The sequence below is a fragment of the Corvus moneduloides genome, chromosome W (genome assembly GCF_009650955.1).
Source record: "Corvus moneduloides isolate bCorMon1 chromosome W, bCorMon1.pri, whole genome shotgun sequence".
NCBI classification, from domain to species: domain Eukaryota; kingdom Metazoa; phylum Chordata; class Aves; order Passeriformes; family Corvidae; genus Corvus; species Corvus moneduloides.
In genome coordinates, this window is record NC_045510.1 from 860696 (window position 1) to 879951 (window position 19256).

General features: G+C 46.0%; 1 protein-coding gene across 1 annotated transcript in view; it reads right to left on the reverse strand.

Annotated features, from left to right (window-relative positions):
- Window positions 1-19256, reverse strand: part of LOC116437453 (ras GTPase-activating protein 1-like) — a 124030-nt gene that overhangs the window by 49658 nt on the left and 55116 nt on the right. The window contains exon 9 of the mRNA XM_032095098.1: window positions 12-90. Coding sequence (XP_031950989.1) covers window positions 12-90 — 79 coding nt within the window. The remainder of the gene's footprint in view (window positions 1-11; window positions 91-19256) is intronic.

The window sequence follows — 19256 nt, forward strand, 5'->3', positions numbered from 1 at the left end:
TGAAGTTTTACCTGCATTGGAACAGGATCTTTAAGGTAATATCCTTCAACAATCTGTTCTTTTCTATAATGTTCAATGATCTCAGCAATACTGTTCAAATATGAAAAATAAGATTTAAAATGTTAAGTCAATTAGTTTTTCCTCTGTATTAGACATGCAATCACACTACATTTCCTCACAAATTTATAATAAAAATCAAGTGTTAAACATCATAATCTCATTTGCAGCAATGACAATCTACTAATACATTGAAGTCAAGAAAATTCACAGAACTGTATTTATTTATTCTAAACTTCACAGAATATTTTCAATCAGTTGTTGGAAATGCATGTATTGAGTGTCTAGGATGGAGTTAACTTTCCCCACAGCAGTCCTCACAGTGCTGTGCTTTGTATTTTTAGCTAGAAAGGTGTTGATAAACAACCAGTTTTGGCTACTGTTGAGCAGTGCTCCCACAGCATCAAGGCTGTCTCTCCAACCCCATTCCTCAAAAGCCAGGAGGCTGGGGGTGGGCAAGAGCTTGGGAGGGGACATAGCCAGGAGAGCTGACCCAACGTGACCAAAAGGATATCCCATACTCTATGATGTGCTCAGCAATAAAAGCTAAGAGAAGGGGGGGAGGGGGGAGGGCATTCACTATTAAGGCATTTGTCTTCCAAAGCAACCACTATGCATACTGAGGCCCTACTTCCCAGCAAGTATATGGACATCACTTGCTCATGGGAAGAAGAGAAAAAAAATCTTGTTTTTCCTTTGCTTCCATGTGCAGCCTTTACTTTTCTTTGTTAAACTGCCTTTATCTTGACCCACAAGTTTTTCACCTTATTTTTCTCCCATTCCCACTGAGGGGGCTGGGGGGTGAGAAGGGGTCTTGGTGAGCACATGGCAACCAGACACGGTCAACCCACCACAATGCCAAATGAGTACACTACCTTTTCCACATTCAAGTAACACATGTGCATTTCTCAGCTCTCCAACCAGGCTGAAAATTGCTATTTTATTAATAATAATTTTCAAAGTCCTAGAGTAACTAGGGAAGGGGAATGGAAGATATTTCAAACTGTGGAAATCAAGTTCTTTCTAGGAAGACAGGAATGGGAAATAAAAAAAGTTTTGTAACATGGATTATGCAGATTGTACTTCAAATCACTGAACCATCATGTTAAATTAAATACCCAGTCAGTAACATGCCTCTATGAGTAAGCTTACATTCTAATTACCAAAGTCAGGTTTAAATTCTATTTTGAAGGATCAGGAAAGAAGTAGTGACAATCTAAAATTCAACATATCTTTGAATTGCTCTTATTTTTGCAGTTATTGAAAGTTACATTATAATAAAGAGAAGTTAACATCAACACAGATGAAACATTCATATATGAAATATAAACCTGATGATAAAGAAGTAATTCAGAAGAGAACAAAAACATACATGATGTGTTTTCTCATTTCATATAGACTGTTAGTTGTATGTGCAAATGTAATCAAAAAGGCACACATGATAGATCTTTGGCCTATTACAATTGGATAAAATTTTATCAAAAGGAAAAATATAGGATACTATAAAAATGATCATAAAAACAATCATAAAATACATGTAACTAAAACAATAGAAATGAATCTATTTGCTTTTTCTCGATTTCATTCTTCTAAAGCTATGAACTAGTGTATACTCATTAAGTTAAAAATGTACACAGGAAGATTAGTTATTTTTTCATGTTTGTAATGACTTGAATTTCTCAGTATTACTAAAACCCAAAAAAATTTAAATTTTTATTGATATGCAACATGCATATGCCATTTTCACCATGAAAATTTAAGCTTCACTACACTGCATTGTCTTGGGGTGACTTTATGATGTGTATCCCATATCGCTGCCCTATGCCCAGAAATTAACTTTGTGCCTTTCTATGCCTCTAAACTGAGCCTGAGAGGGGGAAGGAAAAAAACTGAGCAAAACTTTTTCAAAGCAGTTTGCAGCTTGTTCAAGGTCACACAGAGATAGGTTTTTTTTCCAGCTGCAGCAGAGGAGGGAGGAGGCACCTGGCTTGCTGTTTTCCAGTCAGCTTTTGGCCAGTGGTTCAGCTTCTTTTTCTCCGGAGAGACACTGAGAGTTGAATTTTTTTTCCTTCCCTGGAATTTCAGATTTTCTCCCTTTTCTGCTGGACTGCTTCAATATTAGAACACATCAGGAGAACTTTCCACGGAGCGCAGAGGGCCTGGCCCTGGGCCAAGCCCCAGCTCCAAGGAGACCAAAGGGAGGACTCTAACACTTTCCCAGGTTTTTTTTCTCCACAGCGAGAGATTTTATTATTTAGCATTATTTTCCTTTTCTCGTGTGTTTGTTAAATAAATAGTTTTATCTCCTTCACTTTCCTTCGAGGAGAATTTATTTTTTCCCGAACCTGGTGGGGGAGGGGTGGTTGTGCCTTCCCTCAGAGGATATATTTCTAAATTTGGCCAAACTGGAACATGCATAAAAGAATTGCTCACTGTATTTTGCATGTTGAACAGCTATTGCCAACATGAGGGCAATCAATAATAAAGCAGTTTTATACAATTTCTTTAGCCCTCTTCTCCCCCACACAAACTCAACTCAGATAGTCATCTGTCTTACCACTAAAGCAGTCCAAATGACTGAACAAACCAAACATTACAAACAGAAAGATACTACATATAATCAAATGCACTTGAGAATGAATTTGCAAGTCATCTAAGTTATCTAACACGTAAAATACAAAGCATGAGATTAAACAGACCACAAAAAGAATCAAATGACAGGAAAAAATTATTTATAAAATTTTTCAGCATCTGACAGCAACAAAATCCTACTTACACAAAATACATCAAGGAAAGTATAAATAAGCATGAATTTAAAAAATGAATGGTTAAACTTGGTTTGTTATGGAAAAATAAATGAGTCTCAATACTATACTACAGTTACATTAGTAATTGTAAAATGCTTAGCATAGAGTTTATTAGGCTGCCCAGATCCTAGCTACTTGGATAATTTTAAAAGCATCTCATCATAATGAGTAGTATCAGTTTTTTATTACTTAATGGGTGAATTAAGAGTTATTCCAACAGCTGATAAGGACATTAGAACAGAACAGCATTTTACTCTGATAAGGAAAATAGAATAGAACAGCATAGCCTTGGAGAAATAGATAAAGGATGTAACTTAGGCAAACAAAACTCATGCAAAATGCAAGCAGGATGCCAGCTAAGCTCTGCAAGGCTGAGAAAGCAGAAGTTATGCAAAACAACGATATTGCGCTTACTCAAAAGTGGGGCTCAAGGAACAGCCACCTAAAAAGGACACGGGACATTGAAGACTACTGAAGAAACATATAAGGACTTCTGATAAGGGGTGCAACTATGTAAAATAAAGTCAAGGAAGTGGGGATAGCTAATGAATATGTAATCAGTGTGTATGATAAAAACTCTGTTTACCCAATGCTCAGCACGCTTGATTAGAGGAACGATCCTCCACGTCATGAGCATGCTGCAATAAAGAATGCCTGCTTTCTAAAACTCAAAACTGTGTTAGAAAGTTTCTATCGGGCTCATTTTGGTATCATTTTTTGGCAACTCCAGATGGGACACTCTGCCTGATCTCCCATGGATCTGAGGGGTCTTTGGATCTTCATGCTGGAAGAGGACTTTCCTGGAGAAGACCACAGACACTTCAACCAGTCTGGGACACAAGTAAGATCCCATTCAATAATAAGGCATTCTTTTGGGAATCCTGCCCATACAAGATGTGTGGATCTTCCAGCACAGTGGGTAAGTTATTTGGTATTCCAGAATTTGGTATTTGACTTTGTTTTATCGATTGATAATTGTCTTGTATTTGTATTATAACATTTTGGGTCTACTACCTGGAAATGGGTAGTGGACAATCTAAAGGGGGCATTCTGAAAAAATCCTCACTTGGTTGCATTTTGTGACACTGGAGAAAGATTGGCAGGCCCCCATGGGGAACAACAACCAGGGAGAATTTGATTAAGTATTGTAATCAATGGTGGCCATTGTACAAACTAGACTCTGGAGAAAAGTGGCCACAAAATGGAACCTTGAATACATTGTTCCACTTAATATTGTTTTTTAGGATGGGAACAGAAATGGGATGAGGTTAGGTATGCTGATATGTTTTTCACTTTGCAGAATCATCCGGAATGGCAGAAAGATTGTGGCTTGAATACAGCCCCCTCAGACCCTTTTGTGCTGGCTCTTGAAAAGGAGAATCAAGGAAAATGGTTAAAACATTACCCTATGTGCAGCATAGAACAAATTTGTTCTAAACATCTCCCTGATAAGGAAGACGATTTAGATCTTATGGTCAGTCCTAATTGCAGGTTGGATGGGGGAACAGATAATCAGGCTGCCAAGACTGAAGTTATGAGGGAACTGGTGCATAAAGAGGCGGATTTAGCACAACTAGAGGAGAGGATTGAGAGGATAGGGAAGATGTATCGAGGAGCAGAGGGTTTTAGTCCGATTGCAGGGAGAACTAGAGCTAAACACAGATGTGATAGTAGCTCCCCTCCATCAGGCGGTAGGTGCAGACAGTCCAATCACAATAAAAGTGCCATTTTCAAGTAACAGACCTTAATAATTGGAAGTCGATGGCTGGCACCTACCTTTAAATACTCAAAAAAAAAAAAATTTTTTATAAAACAGTTGCAGTTATGGAAGGAATTTTCAAAGGAATGGTTTCCCTGGAGAAAGGAAGAGGATGAGAATGTGGGCAACCATACCTCTGTTGGGGTTTTAAAAAGTCTAGTTTTTTTTCTGTTAAAGGAATTTTTCCCCCATACGAAGACAACAAATCGCTGGGTGCTTAAGAGAGACAAAAGACCTGGCTGCTCCTTTTGTTTCACCTGGGTGTGTGGTCAGTTCATTCTTCAGCATTCAGACAGAGAGGAGTCGGCTTGTTTCGGGTGCTTTTCCTTGTGCTGGAAAGCCCCGGGATCCCAAAGCCGCCTTCCCTGCCCCGCTGGACGCCAGGCTGTGGCTGCCCTGCCCTGCCGCTGCTTTGAGCCTTCGCTATGTTGTAGCCGTGCTTGCCCTGCAAGCCCAGACCTCCGGGGGGTTCCCCGCTTGGATACATCGCATCTACCACCCGGGATTTGTGCTCGTCCCTGCCGCTCCAGCCTGCTGTTCCAGCCTGCTGTTCCCAAGGGTCCGGCTGGACACCGGGGCCAGCTGCCCAGGGGTTTGTGAAGCCTTTGTTCCATCCTTCCCCGGGATGCCAGACCACCGGTGCCACGTGCTCCCCGAGCTCGCTCCGGAGTGCCCCCTGCAGCCGCGGGGAAACCATCACACCTGCCCTGCTCACCGGAAGCCGCCAGCGCCCCTGCCGGCTGTGAGCAAAACTGCACCCAAGGGGAAAGGGCCCGACATCTGAGAAGGCTGGGACTGGGTTTGTGATTGTTTGCTGTTACTGCCATAGTTATTGTTGTTTGTTTGACTGGTTATATATATAACAGTAAAGAACTGTTATTCCTATTTCCCACATCTTTGCCTAAAAGCCCCCTTGATTTCAAAATTATAATAACTCGGAGGGAAGAGGGTTGCATCTGCCGTTCCAAGGGAGGCTTCTGCCTACCTTAGGAGACACCTGTCTTTCAAACCAAGACAGATCTTGGCGCCCAATGCGAGGCCGGAGGACATTAAGAGAGAGAGGTTGTCTTGGGGTGACCTTATGATGTGTATCCCATATCGCTGCCTATGCCCAGAAATTAATTTTTGGGCCTTTCTATGCCTCTAAACTGAGCCTGAGAGGGGGAAGGAAAAAAACCCGAGCAAAACTTTCTCAAAGCAGTTTGCAGCTTGTTCAAAGTCACATAAAGATAGCAGGGCTTTTTTTCCCCAGCTGCGGCAGGGGAGCGAGGAAGCACCCGGCTTGCGGCTTTCCAGTCAGCTTTTGGCCAGTTTTTCCAGTTTCTTGCTCTCCGGAGAGAGACTGAGAGTTGAACTTTTCCTTCTCTGGAATTTCAGATTTTCTCCCTTTTCTACTGGACTGCTTGATTGCTGTAACATCAGAGCACATCGAGAGGACTTTCCACTGGGCACAGAGGTCCTGGCCCTGGCCCAAGCCCCAGCTCCGAGGAGACCAAAGGGAGGACTCTGACACTTTCCCAGGTTTTTCCTCTACAGTGAAAGATTTTACCATTTAACATTATTTTCCGTTCACGTGTGTTTGTTAAATAAATAGTTTTATCTTCTTCACTTTCCTTCAAGGAAAATTTATTCTTTCCCAAACCTGGTGGGGGGAGGGGTGGTTGTGCCTTCTCTCAGAGGATATATTTCTAAATTTGGCCAAACCGGAACAAATTTAGTGGCGCCCAACTGTGTGGCTCGAAGGAAAGTGAAAAAAACCTGTGCTAATTACATTTTGGTTTGAATTTACTTATTCTGTGTTGGGGTAAAGTAGTCACCATGCTGGTTGAGTTCATAATGTCTCTCTGGCTCGATGTACTCATGTCTTTCTGGTCCGTCAGCTTCATTGAGGTACTAGTGCTTTTTTGGTCCCTAGGGTTGTTTGCCTATCCACAACTTGCTCCAATCTTGTCCTTGATATGTAAATTTTACAGAGAAGGGAGACGAATCAGGATTTCTATTTTGCTGTGCTCGGTGATAATGATTTATAAGAAGTTGATAGAGGTACAGGCAGCTGGTCGAGGTGCGTATGATAAGTGGTTTCTCCGTCCTAACCCCAGTCCTAGCTTCAGTAGCCTGTTTTGGGAATTTATTAGTAATTGCACCCAGATTGTTAGAGGAGGAGGAGACGGGGTTTCCCTTCCCTTAAAATTTGATAGGTTATCTTTTGAGAATGTTCAGTATCCCCTGGATATTAAAGAGACCACCCTCCTGGTATTTAATCTGGTAATCTTCCTCTATATGATTCACAGCTTCTCTAGAATAAGAGCTCAGATTTCCAGGGTGACTGCTGAGACACCTGACCCAGAGGTGGAAAATCCTGAGTGGTGTGGGGAATGGGAGGACATTGGCCAAACCCTAAAGAAATTCTCTGACCCGATAGTTTGGGATTTCCCATCTGAAAAAATTCAGAAACCAGCTGAGATGGGAAAATACCTGAAAGAGAAACACAATGACAATTCTAATGAGAACAAGCTCCTTGCAATATGTTGGGCTTTGGCCTATGCCTATCGCACACTGCAGCAGGTAATGGTAGAGAGGCAGGATGATCAATCAGCAAAGCCTGCAGATACCCCAGTCACTCAGACTGCAGCCAAACCAGACAGCAAGCCCAAACCAGATGGAGAGTCTAAGCCACTGACAGTGGCTCCTGTCACGAGGAAAAAGCACACAACCAAAACTGATCGCCCAGTGAAAGATGATGATGATGCAGGGGAAGGAACCTCAAAACCACCAACGGACTCAGGCACAGAAAACATTACTGAGTCCATGTCCATAAAGGACCTTCACAGCCTAAGAAAGGATTACACCCGACGGTCCGATGAATCCATAATAAGTTGGATGGTCCGTATTTGGGATGCGGTAGGTGATGATGTGATGCTGGACGGTGCTGAAGCGAGGCATTTGGGATCCCTGTCACATGATCCAGTGATCAACCAAGAGATGAAAAGGGAGGCTGACTCTACCAGTGTCTGGAGACGAGTTTTGACAGGCGTGACTGAAAGATATATGTGTGGAGATGATCTCTACATGCAGCAAACCTCGTGGAAGACAATAGAACAAGGGATCCAACGCCTGAGAGAACTAGGGGTGGTAGAGGTTGTTTTCGCAAATGACCCAGGATTGAGGAGTCCAGACCGGGCCAGAGTTATTCCATACATGCGGCGAAAACTCATACAACTTGGGCCACCAGAATACGCTTCTGCTTTAGCAATAATGAAACCGGACTACGGTGCAAATAAGACTGTGAAGGATATGGCAGTGAAGCTCAGAGCATATGCAGACTCTGTGCATGGCCCAACACATGCAAGAATCGCAGCTGTGGAAACACGTATGTAGAAAATGGAAGATAAGGTTGAGAAGAATCACCAGGAGATTAAAGAGTGCCTTGTCCGCGGACGTTCCCCAGAGAGAAGGTACATCCCACAAAGTGAGCTGTGGGATTTCCTGTGTGACAGTGGGGAAAACATGAGGAAGTGGGGTGGACAACCCACTTCTGCTCTGGCAGCACGAGTGAGTGAATTGAAGGAGCGCAAGTCTCAGAAAGGAGGATCTACCAAAAAGGAAGTAGCTCCAGTTGCCTGTAGCCAAACTGCTGGAAATGATGGAAAAGATGATGGCATGTCCAATTCCCATGAAGGAGCCTCTAAGATACAGGCCCAGGGAAAGAAGGATAACCAGGCATAGAGGGGCCCTGACTCTAGCCAGGTAGAGGTCAGGGAAAAACGTGTTTTTTGGACTGTGTGGATTCATTGGCCTGGTACATCAGAACCACAAAAATATGATGCCTTGGTTGACACTGGTGCGCAGTGTACAATAATTCCATCGCAGCATGTGGGGGTAGAATCTGTTTCTATTTCTGGTGTAACAGGTGGATCACAAAATTTGACCTTGGTGGAAGCCGAGGTGAGCCTGACTGGAAATGAGTGGAAGAGACATCTCATTGTGACTGGCCCAGAGGCCCCGTGCATTTTGGGCATAGACTTCCTCCGGAACGGGTATTTTAGAGACCCAAAGGGACTCAGGTGGGCTTTTGGAATAGCTGCTGTGGAGACAGAGGGCATTAGGCAATTGAACACTTTGCCTGGACTATCAGAAAACCCGTCTGCAGTCGGCCTTCTGAAGGTGGAAGAACAAAGAGTACCAATTGCTACCTCGACAGCGCATCGCCGAGAGTACCGGACAACTTGAGATGCTGTGATTCCCAACCACAAGATGATCCGTGAGCTGGAGAGCCAAGGGGTGGTCAGCAAGACCCACTCACCCGTTGTTCCGGTTTGGCCAAATTTAGAAATATATCCTCTGAGAGAAGGCACAACCACCCCTCCCCCCACCAGGTTCGGGAAAAAATAAATTCTCCTCGAAGGAAAGTGAAGAAGATAAAACTATTTATTTAACAAACACACGGGAAAGGAAAATAATGTTAAATGGTAAAATCTTTCACTGTAGAGGAAAAACCTGGCAAAGTGTCAGAGTCCTCCCTTTGGTCTCCTCCGAGCTGGGGCTTGGCCCAGGGCCAGGCCCTCTGTGCCCAGTGGAAAGTCCTCCCGATGTGCTCTGATGTTACAGCAGTCAAGCAGTCAAGTAGAAAAGGAAGAAAATCTGAAATTCCAGAGAAAGAAAAGTTCAACTCTCAGCCTCTCTCCAGAGAACAAGAAACTGGAAAAAAACTAGCCAAAAGCGGACTGGAAAGCCGTAAGCCGGGTGCTTCCTTGCTCGCCTGCGCCAGCTGGGGAAAAAAAAACCTGCTATATTTTTGTGTCCTTGAACAAGCTGCAAACTGCTTTGAGAAAGTTTTGCTCGGGTTTTTTTCCTTCCCCCTCTCAGGCTCAGTTTAGAGGCATAGAAAGGCCCAAAAATTAATTTCTGGGCATAGGCAGCGATATGGGATACACATCATAAGGTCACCCCAAGACATTCCACCCCTTATCCCATATTGTTGGCTCAATGCCCAAACTAAGATATTCTAATTCTACATACACATTACTACATATATATATATATACACACAGCTATATACGAACAGTGACAGTGACAATCAGCAAGCAGAGGTATACTGGCATTTCACACTACAGGTGGTTTTCACCCAACAATCAGATCTCCCTGTGGTACACAACGTGTTGTTCCATCTTTCTGCATTACCCACCATGTGCAACCAGGTCCCTGAGCAAAGACAACCCCACAGATGGGTTTGTCTGTACTCGAGGCAGAATTTATCCACACAGTCTTTCCTAACAGACCTCTGACATGCACTACTGGGACCTTATCTCCATCTGTTGTATGCAGGGATTCAGATTGGGCTGGACCAGCTCTATTGATGGAAGCTCGGGTGTTAACTAACCAGGTGGCCTTTGCTAGATTCTGTTCCCAATTTTTGAAGGTCCCTCCACCCAGTGCCTTTAAAGTGGTTTTCAACAATCCATTACACCGTTCCACTTTGCCTGCAGCTGGTGCATGGTAAGGGATATGGTACACCCACTCAATGCCATGTTCTCTAGCCCAGGTGTTAATCAGGGTATTCTTAAAATGAGTCCCATTGTCAGATTCAATTCACTCAGGGGTGCCATGCCTCCAAAGGACTTGCTTTCCCAGGCCCAGGATGGTGTTCCGGGCCGTAGCGTGAGGCACAGGGTAGGTCTCCAGCCATCCTGTGGTGGCTTCTACCATTGTGAGCACATAGCGCTTGCCTGGGCGAGTTTGAGGCAGTGTGATGTAATCAACCTGCCAGGCCTCCCCATACTTGTATTTGGACCACCGCCCACCATACCACAGGGGCTTCACCCGCTTGGCCTGCTTGATCGCAGCGCATGTCTCACAATCATGGATCACCTGGGAGATACTGTCCATGGTCAGATCCACCCCTCGATCTCGTGCCCACTTATAGGTGGCATCCCTGCCCTGATGGCCAGAGGCATCATGGGCCCATCGAGCTAGGAACAACTCTCCCTTGTGTTTCCAGTCCAAGTCTACCTGTGACACTTCTATCTTTGCAGCCTGATCTACCTGCTTGTTGTTTTGGTGTTCTTCATTAGCCCTACTCTTGGGAACATGGGCATCTACATGGCGGACTCTCACAACCAGCTGTCTTACTCGAGCAGCGATGTTTTTCCACTCTTCAGCAGCCCAGATTGGTTTTCCCCTACGCTGCCAATTCACTTTTTCCCACTTTTCTAACCATCCCCACAGAGCATTGGCTACCATCCATGAATCAGTGTAGAGGTAGAGCTTTGGCCACTTCTCTCTTTCAGCAATGTCCAGGGCTAGTTGAACAGCTTTGAGTTCAGCGAGTTGGCTTGATCCACCTTCTCCTTCAGTAGCTTCTGCAACCTGTCGTGTGGGACTCCATACGGCTGCTTTCCACTTTCGTTTCATCCCTACGATGCGACAAGAACCGTCGGTGAAAAGAGCGTAGTGTGTGTCTTCTGATGGCAGTTGTTTGTACGGTGGAGCTTCTTCAGCGCGTGTCACTTTTTATTCTCCATCAGCGAGACCAAAGTTTTCACCTTCAGGCCAGTTTGTGATTATTTCCAAAATCCCAGGGTGATTCAGTTTTCCGATACGGGCGCGCTGTGTGATGAGAGCAATCCATTTGCTCCATGTGGCATTGGTGGCGTGGTGGGTAGAGGGAACCTCTGCTTTGAACATCCACCCTAGCACTGGTAGTCGGGGTGCCAGGAGGAGTTGTGCCTCAGTGCCAATTACCTCTGAGACGGCTTGGATTCCTTCATAGGCTGCCAAGATTTCCTTCTCTGTTGGGGTGTAGTTGGCTTCAGACCCTCTGTAGCTTCGGCTCCAAAACCCCAGTGGTCGACCTTGAGTCTCACCAGACATCTTCTGCCAAAGGCTCCAGGACAGGCCATGGCTCCCGGCTGCAGAGTAGAGCACGTTCTTCACTTTGGGTCCTGTCCTAACTGGGCCAAGGGCTACCGCATGAGTGATTTCCTGCTTGATTTGGGCAAAAGCTTGTTGCTGTTCGGGGCCCCAATGGAAATCGTTCTTCTTGCGGGTAACCCGGTAAAGAGGACTCGCAATCTGGCTGTACTCAGGAATGTGCATCCTCCAAAAGCCTATGGCACCTAGGAAAGCTTGTGTTTCCTTCTTGTTGGTTGGTGGAGACATTGCTGTGATCTTATTGATGACCTCTGTGGGAATCTGACGCCGTCCATCTTGCCATTTCACTCCCAGGAACTGGATCTCTCCAGCAGGTCCCTTGACTTTGCTCTTCTTGATGGCGAAACCAGCTTCCAGGAGAATCCGGATAACTTTTTCTCCTTTCTCAAACACTTCTGTTGCAGTGTTCCCCCACACAATGATGTCATCAATGTACTGCAAATGTTCTGGAGCCTCACACTTTTCTAGTGCAGTCTGGATCAGTCCATTGGCAGATGGTGGGACTGTGCTTCCACCCCTGGGGCAGTCGGTTCCAGGTGTACTGCACACCCCTCCAGGTGAAATCAAACTGGGGCCTGCACTCTGCTGCCAGAGGAATGGAGAAAAATGCATTAGCAATATCAATAGTGGCATACCACTTCTCTGCTTTGGACTCCCGCTCGTACTGGAGCTCCAACATGTCCGGCACAGCAGCGCTCAATGGTGGAGTCACTTCATTCAAGGCACAATAGTCCACAGTCAATCTCCATTCTCCTTCCGATTTGCGCACAGGCCAAATGGGGCTGTTGAAGAGTGAGTGGGTCTTGCTGATCACCCCTTGGCTCTCCAGCTTACGGATCATCTTGTGGATGGGAATCACAGCATCTCGAGTTGTCCGGTACTCTTGGCGATGCGCTGTCGAGGTAGCAATTGGTACTCTTTGTTCCTCCAGCTTCAGAAGGCCTAGTGCAGATGGGTTCTCTGATAGTCCAGGCAAAGTGTTCAATTGCTTAATGCCCTCTGTCTCCACAGCAGCTATTCCAAAAGCCCACCTGAGTCCCTTTGGGTCTCTAAAATACCCGTTCCGGAGGAAGTCTATGCCCAAAATGCACGGGGCCTCTGGGCCAGTCACAATGAGATGTCTCTTCCACTCATTTCCAGTCAGGCTCACCTCGGCTTCCACCAAGGTCAAATTTTGTGATCCACCTGTTACACCAGAAATAGAAACAGATTCTACCCCCACATGCTGCGATGGAATTATTGTACACTGCGCACCAGTGTCAACCAAGGCATCATATTTTTGTGGTTCTGATGTACCAGGCCAATGAATCCACACAGTCCAAAAAACATGGTTTTCCCTGACCTCTACCTGGCTAGAGGAAGGGCCCCTCTATGCCTGGTTATCCTTCTTTCCCTGGGCCTGTATCTTAGAGGTTCCTTCATGGGAATTGGACATGCCATCGTCTTTTCCATCATTTCCAGCAGTTTGGCTACAGGCAACTGGAGCTACTTCCTTTTTGGTAGAACTTCCTTTCTGAGACTTGCGCTCCTTCAATTCACTCACTCGTGCTGCCAGAGCAGAAGTGGGTTGTCCACCCCACTTCCTCATGTTTTCCCCACTGTCACACAGGAAATCCCACAGCTCACTTCGTGGGATGTACCTTCTCTCTGGGGAACGTCCGCGGACAAGGCACTCTTTAATCTCCTGGTGATTCTTCTCAACCTTATCTTCCATTTTCTGCATACGTGTTTCCACAGCTGCGATTCTTGCATGTGTTAGGCCATGCACAGAGTCTGCATATGCTCTGAGCTTCACTGCCATATCCCGCATGGTCTCCTTCGCACCGTAGTCCGGTTTCATTATTGCTAAAGCAGAAGCGTATTCTGGTGGCCCAAGCTGTATGAGTTTTCGCCACATGTATGGAATAACTCTGGCCCGATCTGGACTCCTCAATCCTGGGTCATGTATGAAGACAACCTCTACCACCCCTAGTTCTCTCAGGCGTTGGATCCCTTGTTCTATGGTCTTCCACTGGGTTTGCTGCATGTAGAGATCATCTCCACACATATATCTTTCAATCACGCCTGTCAAAACCCGTCTCCAGACACTGGTAGAGTTAGCCTCCCTTTTCATCTCTTGGTCGATCACTGGATCATGTGACAGGGATCCCAAATGCCTCGCTTCAGCACCGTCCAGCATCACATCATCACCTGCCGCATCCCAAATACGGACCATCCAACTTATTATGGATTCATCGGACCGTCGGGTGTAATCCTTTCTTAGGCTGTGAAGGTCCTTTATGGACATGGACTCAGTAATGTTTTCTGTGCCTGAGTCCGTTGGTGGTTTTGAGGTTCCTTCCCCTGCATCATCATCATCTTTCACTGGGCGATCAGTTTTGGTTGTGTGCTTTTTCCTCGTGACAGGAGCCACTGTCAGTGGCTTAGACTCTCCATCTGGTTTGGGCTTGCTGTCTGGTTTGGCTGCAGTCTGAGTGACTGGGGTATCTGCAGGCTTTGCTGATTGATCATCCTGCCTCTCTACCATTACCTGCTGCAGTGTGCGATAGGCATAGGCCAAAGCCCAACATATTGCAAGGAGCTTGTTCTCATTAGAATTGTCATTGTGTTTCTCTTTCAGGTATTTTCCCATCTCAGCTGGTTTCTGAATTTTTTCAGATGGGAAATCCCAAACTATCGGGTCAGAGAATTTCTTTAGGGTTTGGCCAATGTCCTCCCATTCCCCACACCACTCAGGATTTTCCACCTCTGGGTCAGGTGTCTCAGCAGTCACCCTGGAAATCTGAGCTCTTATTCTAGAGAAGCTGTGAATCATATAGAGGAAGATTACCAGATTAAATACCAGGAGGGTGGTCTCTTTAACATCCAGGGGAGACTGAACATTCTCAAAAGATAACCTATCAAATTTTAAGGGAAGGGAAACCCCGTCTTCTCCTCCTCTAACAATCTGGGTGCAATTACTAATAAATTCCCAAAACAGGCTACTGAAGCTAGGACTGGGGTTAGGACAGAGAAACCACTTATCATACACACCTCGACCAGCTGCCTGTACCTCTATCAACTTCTTATAAATCATTATCACCGAGCACAGCAAAATAGAAATCCTGATTCGTCTCCCTTCTCTGTAAAATTTACATATCAAGGACAAGATTGGAGCAAGTTGTGGATAGGCAAACAACCCTAGGGACCAAAAAAGCACTAGTACCTCAGTGAAGCCGACGGACCAGAAAGACATGAGTACATCGAGCCAGAGAGACATTATGAACTCAACCGGCATGGTGACTACTTTACCCCAACACAGAATAAGTAAATTCAAACCAAAATGTAATTAGCACAGGTTTTTTTTCACTTTCCTTCGAGCCACACAGTTGGGCGCCACTAAATTTGTTCCGGTTTGGCCAAATTTAGAAATATATCCTCTGAGAGAAGGCACAACCACCCCTCCCCCCACCAGGATCGGGAAAAAATAAATTCTCCTCGAAGGAAAGTGAAGAAGATAAAACTATTTATTTAACAAACACACGGGAAAGGAAAATAATGTTAAATGGTAAAATCTTTCACTGTAGAGGAAAAACCTGGCAAAGTGTCAGAGTCCTCCCTTTGGTCTCCTCCGAGCTGGGGCTTGGCCCAGGGCCAGGCCCTCTGTGCCCAGTGGAAAGTCCTCCCGATGTGCTCTGATGTTACAGCAGTCAAGCAGTCAAGTAGAAAAGGAAGAAAATCTGAAATTCCAGAGAAAGAAAAGTTCAACTCTCAGCCTCTCTCCAGAGAACAAGGAACTGGAAAAAAACTAGCCAAAAGCTGACTGGAAAGCAGCAAGCCGGGTGCTTCCTCGCTCCCCTGCCCCAGCTGGGGAAAAAAAACCCTGCTATCTTTTTGTGTCCTTGAACAAGCTGCAAACTGCTTCGAGAAAGTTTTGCTCGGGTTTTTGTCCTTCCCCCTCTCAGGCTCAGTTTAGAGGCATAGAAAGGCCCAAAACTTAATTTCTGGGCATAGGCAGCGATATGGAATACACATCATAAGGTCACCCCAAGCCACCCGTCAACAGCCCCATCTGGCCTGTGCGCAAGTCTGAAGGAGGATGGAGATTGACTGTGGACTATCGTGCCTTGAATGAAGTGACTCCACCACTGAGCGCTGCTGTGCCAGACATGTTGGAGCTCCAGTACGAGCTGGAGTCCAAAGCAGCGAAGTGGTATGCCACTACTGACATTGCTAATGCATTTTTCTCCATTCCTCTGGCAGCAGAGTGCAGGCCCCAGTTTGATTTCACCTGGAGGGGTGTGCAGTATACCTGGAACCGACTACCCCAGGGGTGGAAGCACAGTCCCACCATCTGCCAATGGACTGATCCAGACTGCACTAGAAAAGTGTGAGGCTCCAGAACATTTGCAGTACATTGATGACATCATTGTGTGGGGGAACACCGCAACAGAAGTGTTTGAGAAAGGAGAGAAAGTTATCCAGATTCTCCTGGAAACTGGTTTCGCCATCAAGAAGAGCAAAGTCAAGGGACCTGCTCAAGAGATCCAGTTCCTGGGAGTGAAATGGCAAGATGGACGGCGTCAGATTCCCACGGAGGTCATCAATAAGATCACAGCAATGTCTCCACCAACCAACAAGAAGGAAACACAAGCTTTCCTAGGTGCCATAGGCTTTTGAAGGATGCACATTCCTGAGTACAGCCAGATTGCGAGTCCTCTTTACCGGGTTACCCGCAAGAAGAACGATTTCCATTGGGGCCCCGAACAGCAACAAGCTTTTGCCCAAATCAAGCAGGAAATCACTCATGCGGTAGCCCTTGGCCCAGTTAGGACAGGACCCAAAGTGAAGAACGTGCTCTACTCTGCAGCCGGGAGCCATGGCCTGTCCTGGAGCCTTTGGCAGAAGGTGTCTGGTGAGACTCAAGGTCGACCACTGGGATTTTGGAGCCGAAGCTACAGAGGGTCTGAAGCCAACTACACCCCAACAGAGAAGGAAATCTTGGCAGCCTATGAAGGAATCCAAGCCGTCTAAGAGATAATTGGCACTGAGGCACAACTCCTCCTGGCACCCTGACTACCAGTGCTGGGGTGGATGTTCAAAGCGGAGGTTCCCTCTACCCACCACGCCACCAATGCCACATGGAGCAAATGGATTGCTCTCATCACACAGCGCGCCCGTATCGGAAAACTGAATCACCCTGGGATTTTGGAAATAATCACAAACTGGCCTGAAGGTGAAAACTTTGGTCTCGCTGATGGAGAATAAAAAGTGACACGCGCTGAAGAAGCTCCACCGTACAAACAACTGCCATCAGAAGACACACTCTACGCTCTTTTCACCGACGGTTCTTGTCGCATCGTAGGGATGAAACGAAAGTGGAAAGCAGCCGTATGGAGTCCCACACGACAGGTTGCAGAAGCTACTGAAGGAGAAGGTGGATCAAGCCAACTCGCTGAACTCAAAGCTGTTCAACTAGCCCTGGACATTGCTGAAAGAGAGAAGTGGCCAAAGCTCTACCTCTACACTGATTCATGGATGGTAGCCAATGCTCTGTGGGGATGGTTAGAAAAGTGGGAAAAAGCTAATTGGCAGCGTAGGGGAAAACCAATCTGGGCTGCGGAAGAGTGGAAAAACATCGCTGCCCGAGTAAGAAAGCTGGCTGTGAAAGTCCGCCATGTAGATGCCCATGTTCCCAAGAGTAGGGCTAATGAAGAACACCAAAACAACAAGCAGGTAGATCAGGCTGCAAAGATAGAAGTGTCACAGGTAGACTTGGACTGGAAACACAAGGGAGAGTTGTTCCTAGCTCGATGGGCCCATGATGCCTAGGCCATCAGGACAGAGATGCCACCTATAAGTGGGCACGAGATCGAGGGGTGGATCTGACCATGGACAGTATCTCCCAGGTGATCCATGATTGTGAGACATGCGCTGCGATCAAGCAGGCCAAGCGGGTGAAGCCCCTGTGGTATGGTGAGCGATGGTCCAAATAAGAGTATGGAGAGGCCTGGCAGGTTGATTACATCACACTGCCTCAAACCCAAGGCAAGCGCTATGTGCTCACAATGGTAGAAGCCACCACAGGATGGCTGGAGACCTACCCTGTGCCTCACGCTACGGCCCGGAACACCATCCTGGGCCTTGAAAAGCAAGTCCTTTGGAGGCATGGCACCCCTGAGAGAATCGAGTCTGACAATGGGACTCATTTTAAGAATACCCTGATTAACACCTGGGCTAGAGAACATGGCATTGAGTGGGTGTACCATATCCCTTACCATGCACCAGCTGCAGGCAAAGTGGAACGGTGTAATGGATTGTTGAAAACCACTTTAAAGGCACTGGGTGGAGGGACCTTCAAAAATTGGGAACAGAATCTAGCAAAGGCCACCTGGTTAGTTAACACCCGAGCTTCCATCAATAGAGCTGGTCCAGCCCAATCTGAATCCCTGCATACAACAGATGGAGATAAGGTCCCAGTAGTGCATGTCAGAGGTCTGTTAGGAAAGACTGTGTGGATAAATTCTGCCTCGAGTACAGACAAACTCATCTGTGGGGTTGTCTTTGCTCAGGGACCTGGTTGCACATGGTGGGTAATGCAGAAAGATGGAACAACACGTTGTGTACCACAGGGAGATCTGATTGTTGGGTGAAAACCACCTGTAGTGTGAAATGCCAGTATACCTCTGCTTGCTGATTGTCACTGTCACTGTTCGTATATAGCTGTGTGTATATATATATATATGTAGTAATGTGTATGTAGAATTAGAATATCTTAGTTTGGGCATTGAGCCAACAATATGGGATAAGGGGTGGAATGTCTTGGGGTGACCTTATGATGTGTATCCCATATCGCTGCCTATGCCCAGAAATTAATTTTTGGGCCTTTCTATGCCTCTAAACTGAGCCTGAGAGGGGGAAGGAAAAAAACCCGAGCAAAACTTTCTCAAAGCAGTTTGCAGCTTGTTCAAGGACACAAAAATATAGCAGGTTTTTTTTTCCCCAGCTGGCGCAGGCGAGCAAGGAAGCACCCGGCTTACGGCTTTCCAGTCCGCTTTTGGCTAGTTTTTTTCCAGTTTCTTGTTCTCCGGAGAGAGGCTGAGAGTTGAACTTTTCTTTCTCTGGAATTTCAGATTTTCTCCCTTTTCTACTGGACTGCTTGATTGCTGTAACATCAGAGCACATCGGGAGGACTTTCCACTGGGCACAGAGGGCCTGGCCCCGGCCCAAGCCCCAGCTCGGAGGAGACCAAAGGGAGGACTCGAACACTTTGCCAGGTTTTTCCTCTACAGTGAAAGATTTTACCATTTAACATTATTTTCCTTTCCCGTGTGTTTGTTAAATAAACAGTTTTATCTTCTTCACTTTCCTTCGAGGAAAATTTATTTTTTCCCAAACCTGGTGGGGGAGGGGTGGTTGCGCCTTCTCTCAGAGGATATATTTCTAAATTTGGCCAAACCGGAACAGAGGTGAAAAAGGAATAACAGTTCCTGGATAACTTAATTTTGTGTGCTAGATATAGGAACCTTGCTAGGCAGCACTATGTGGTCTATTTTACCCTGGTTCGGGTGGAAGGTGGTTGTGGCTATATTCTTCCCCTTTGCAGCTCCTTACCTAAACATGGGTCCTCTGACTAAGGCTACCATTGCTGTTATCCAGTTTGCGCTATGGGTCAAGAAGGTGAGGAATTCATGGGTTTTTAACTTCCGCTGGAATGTGGGCAC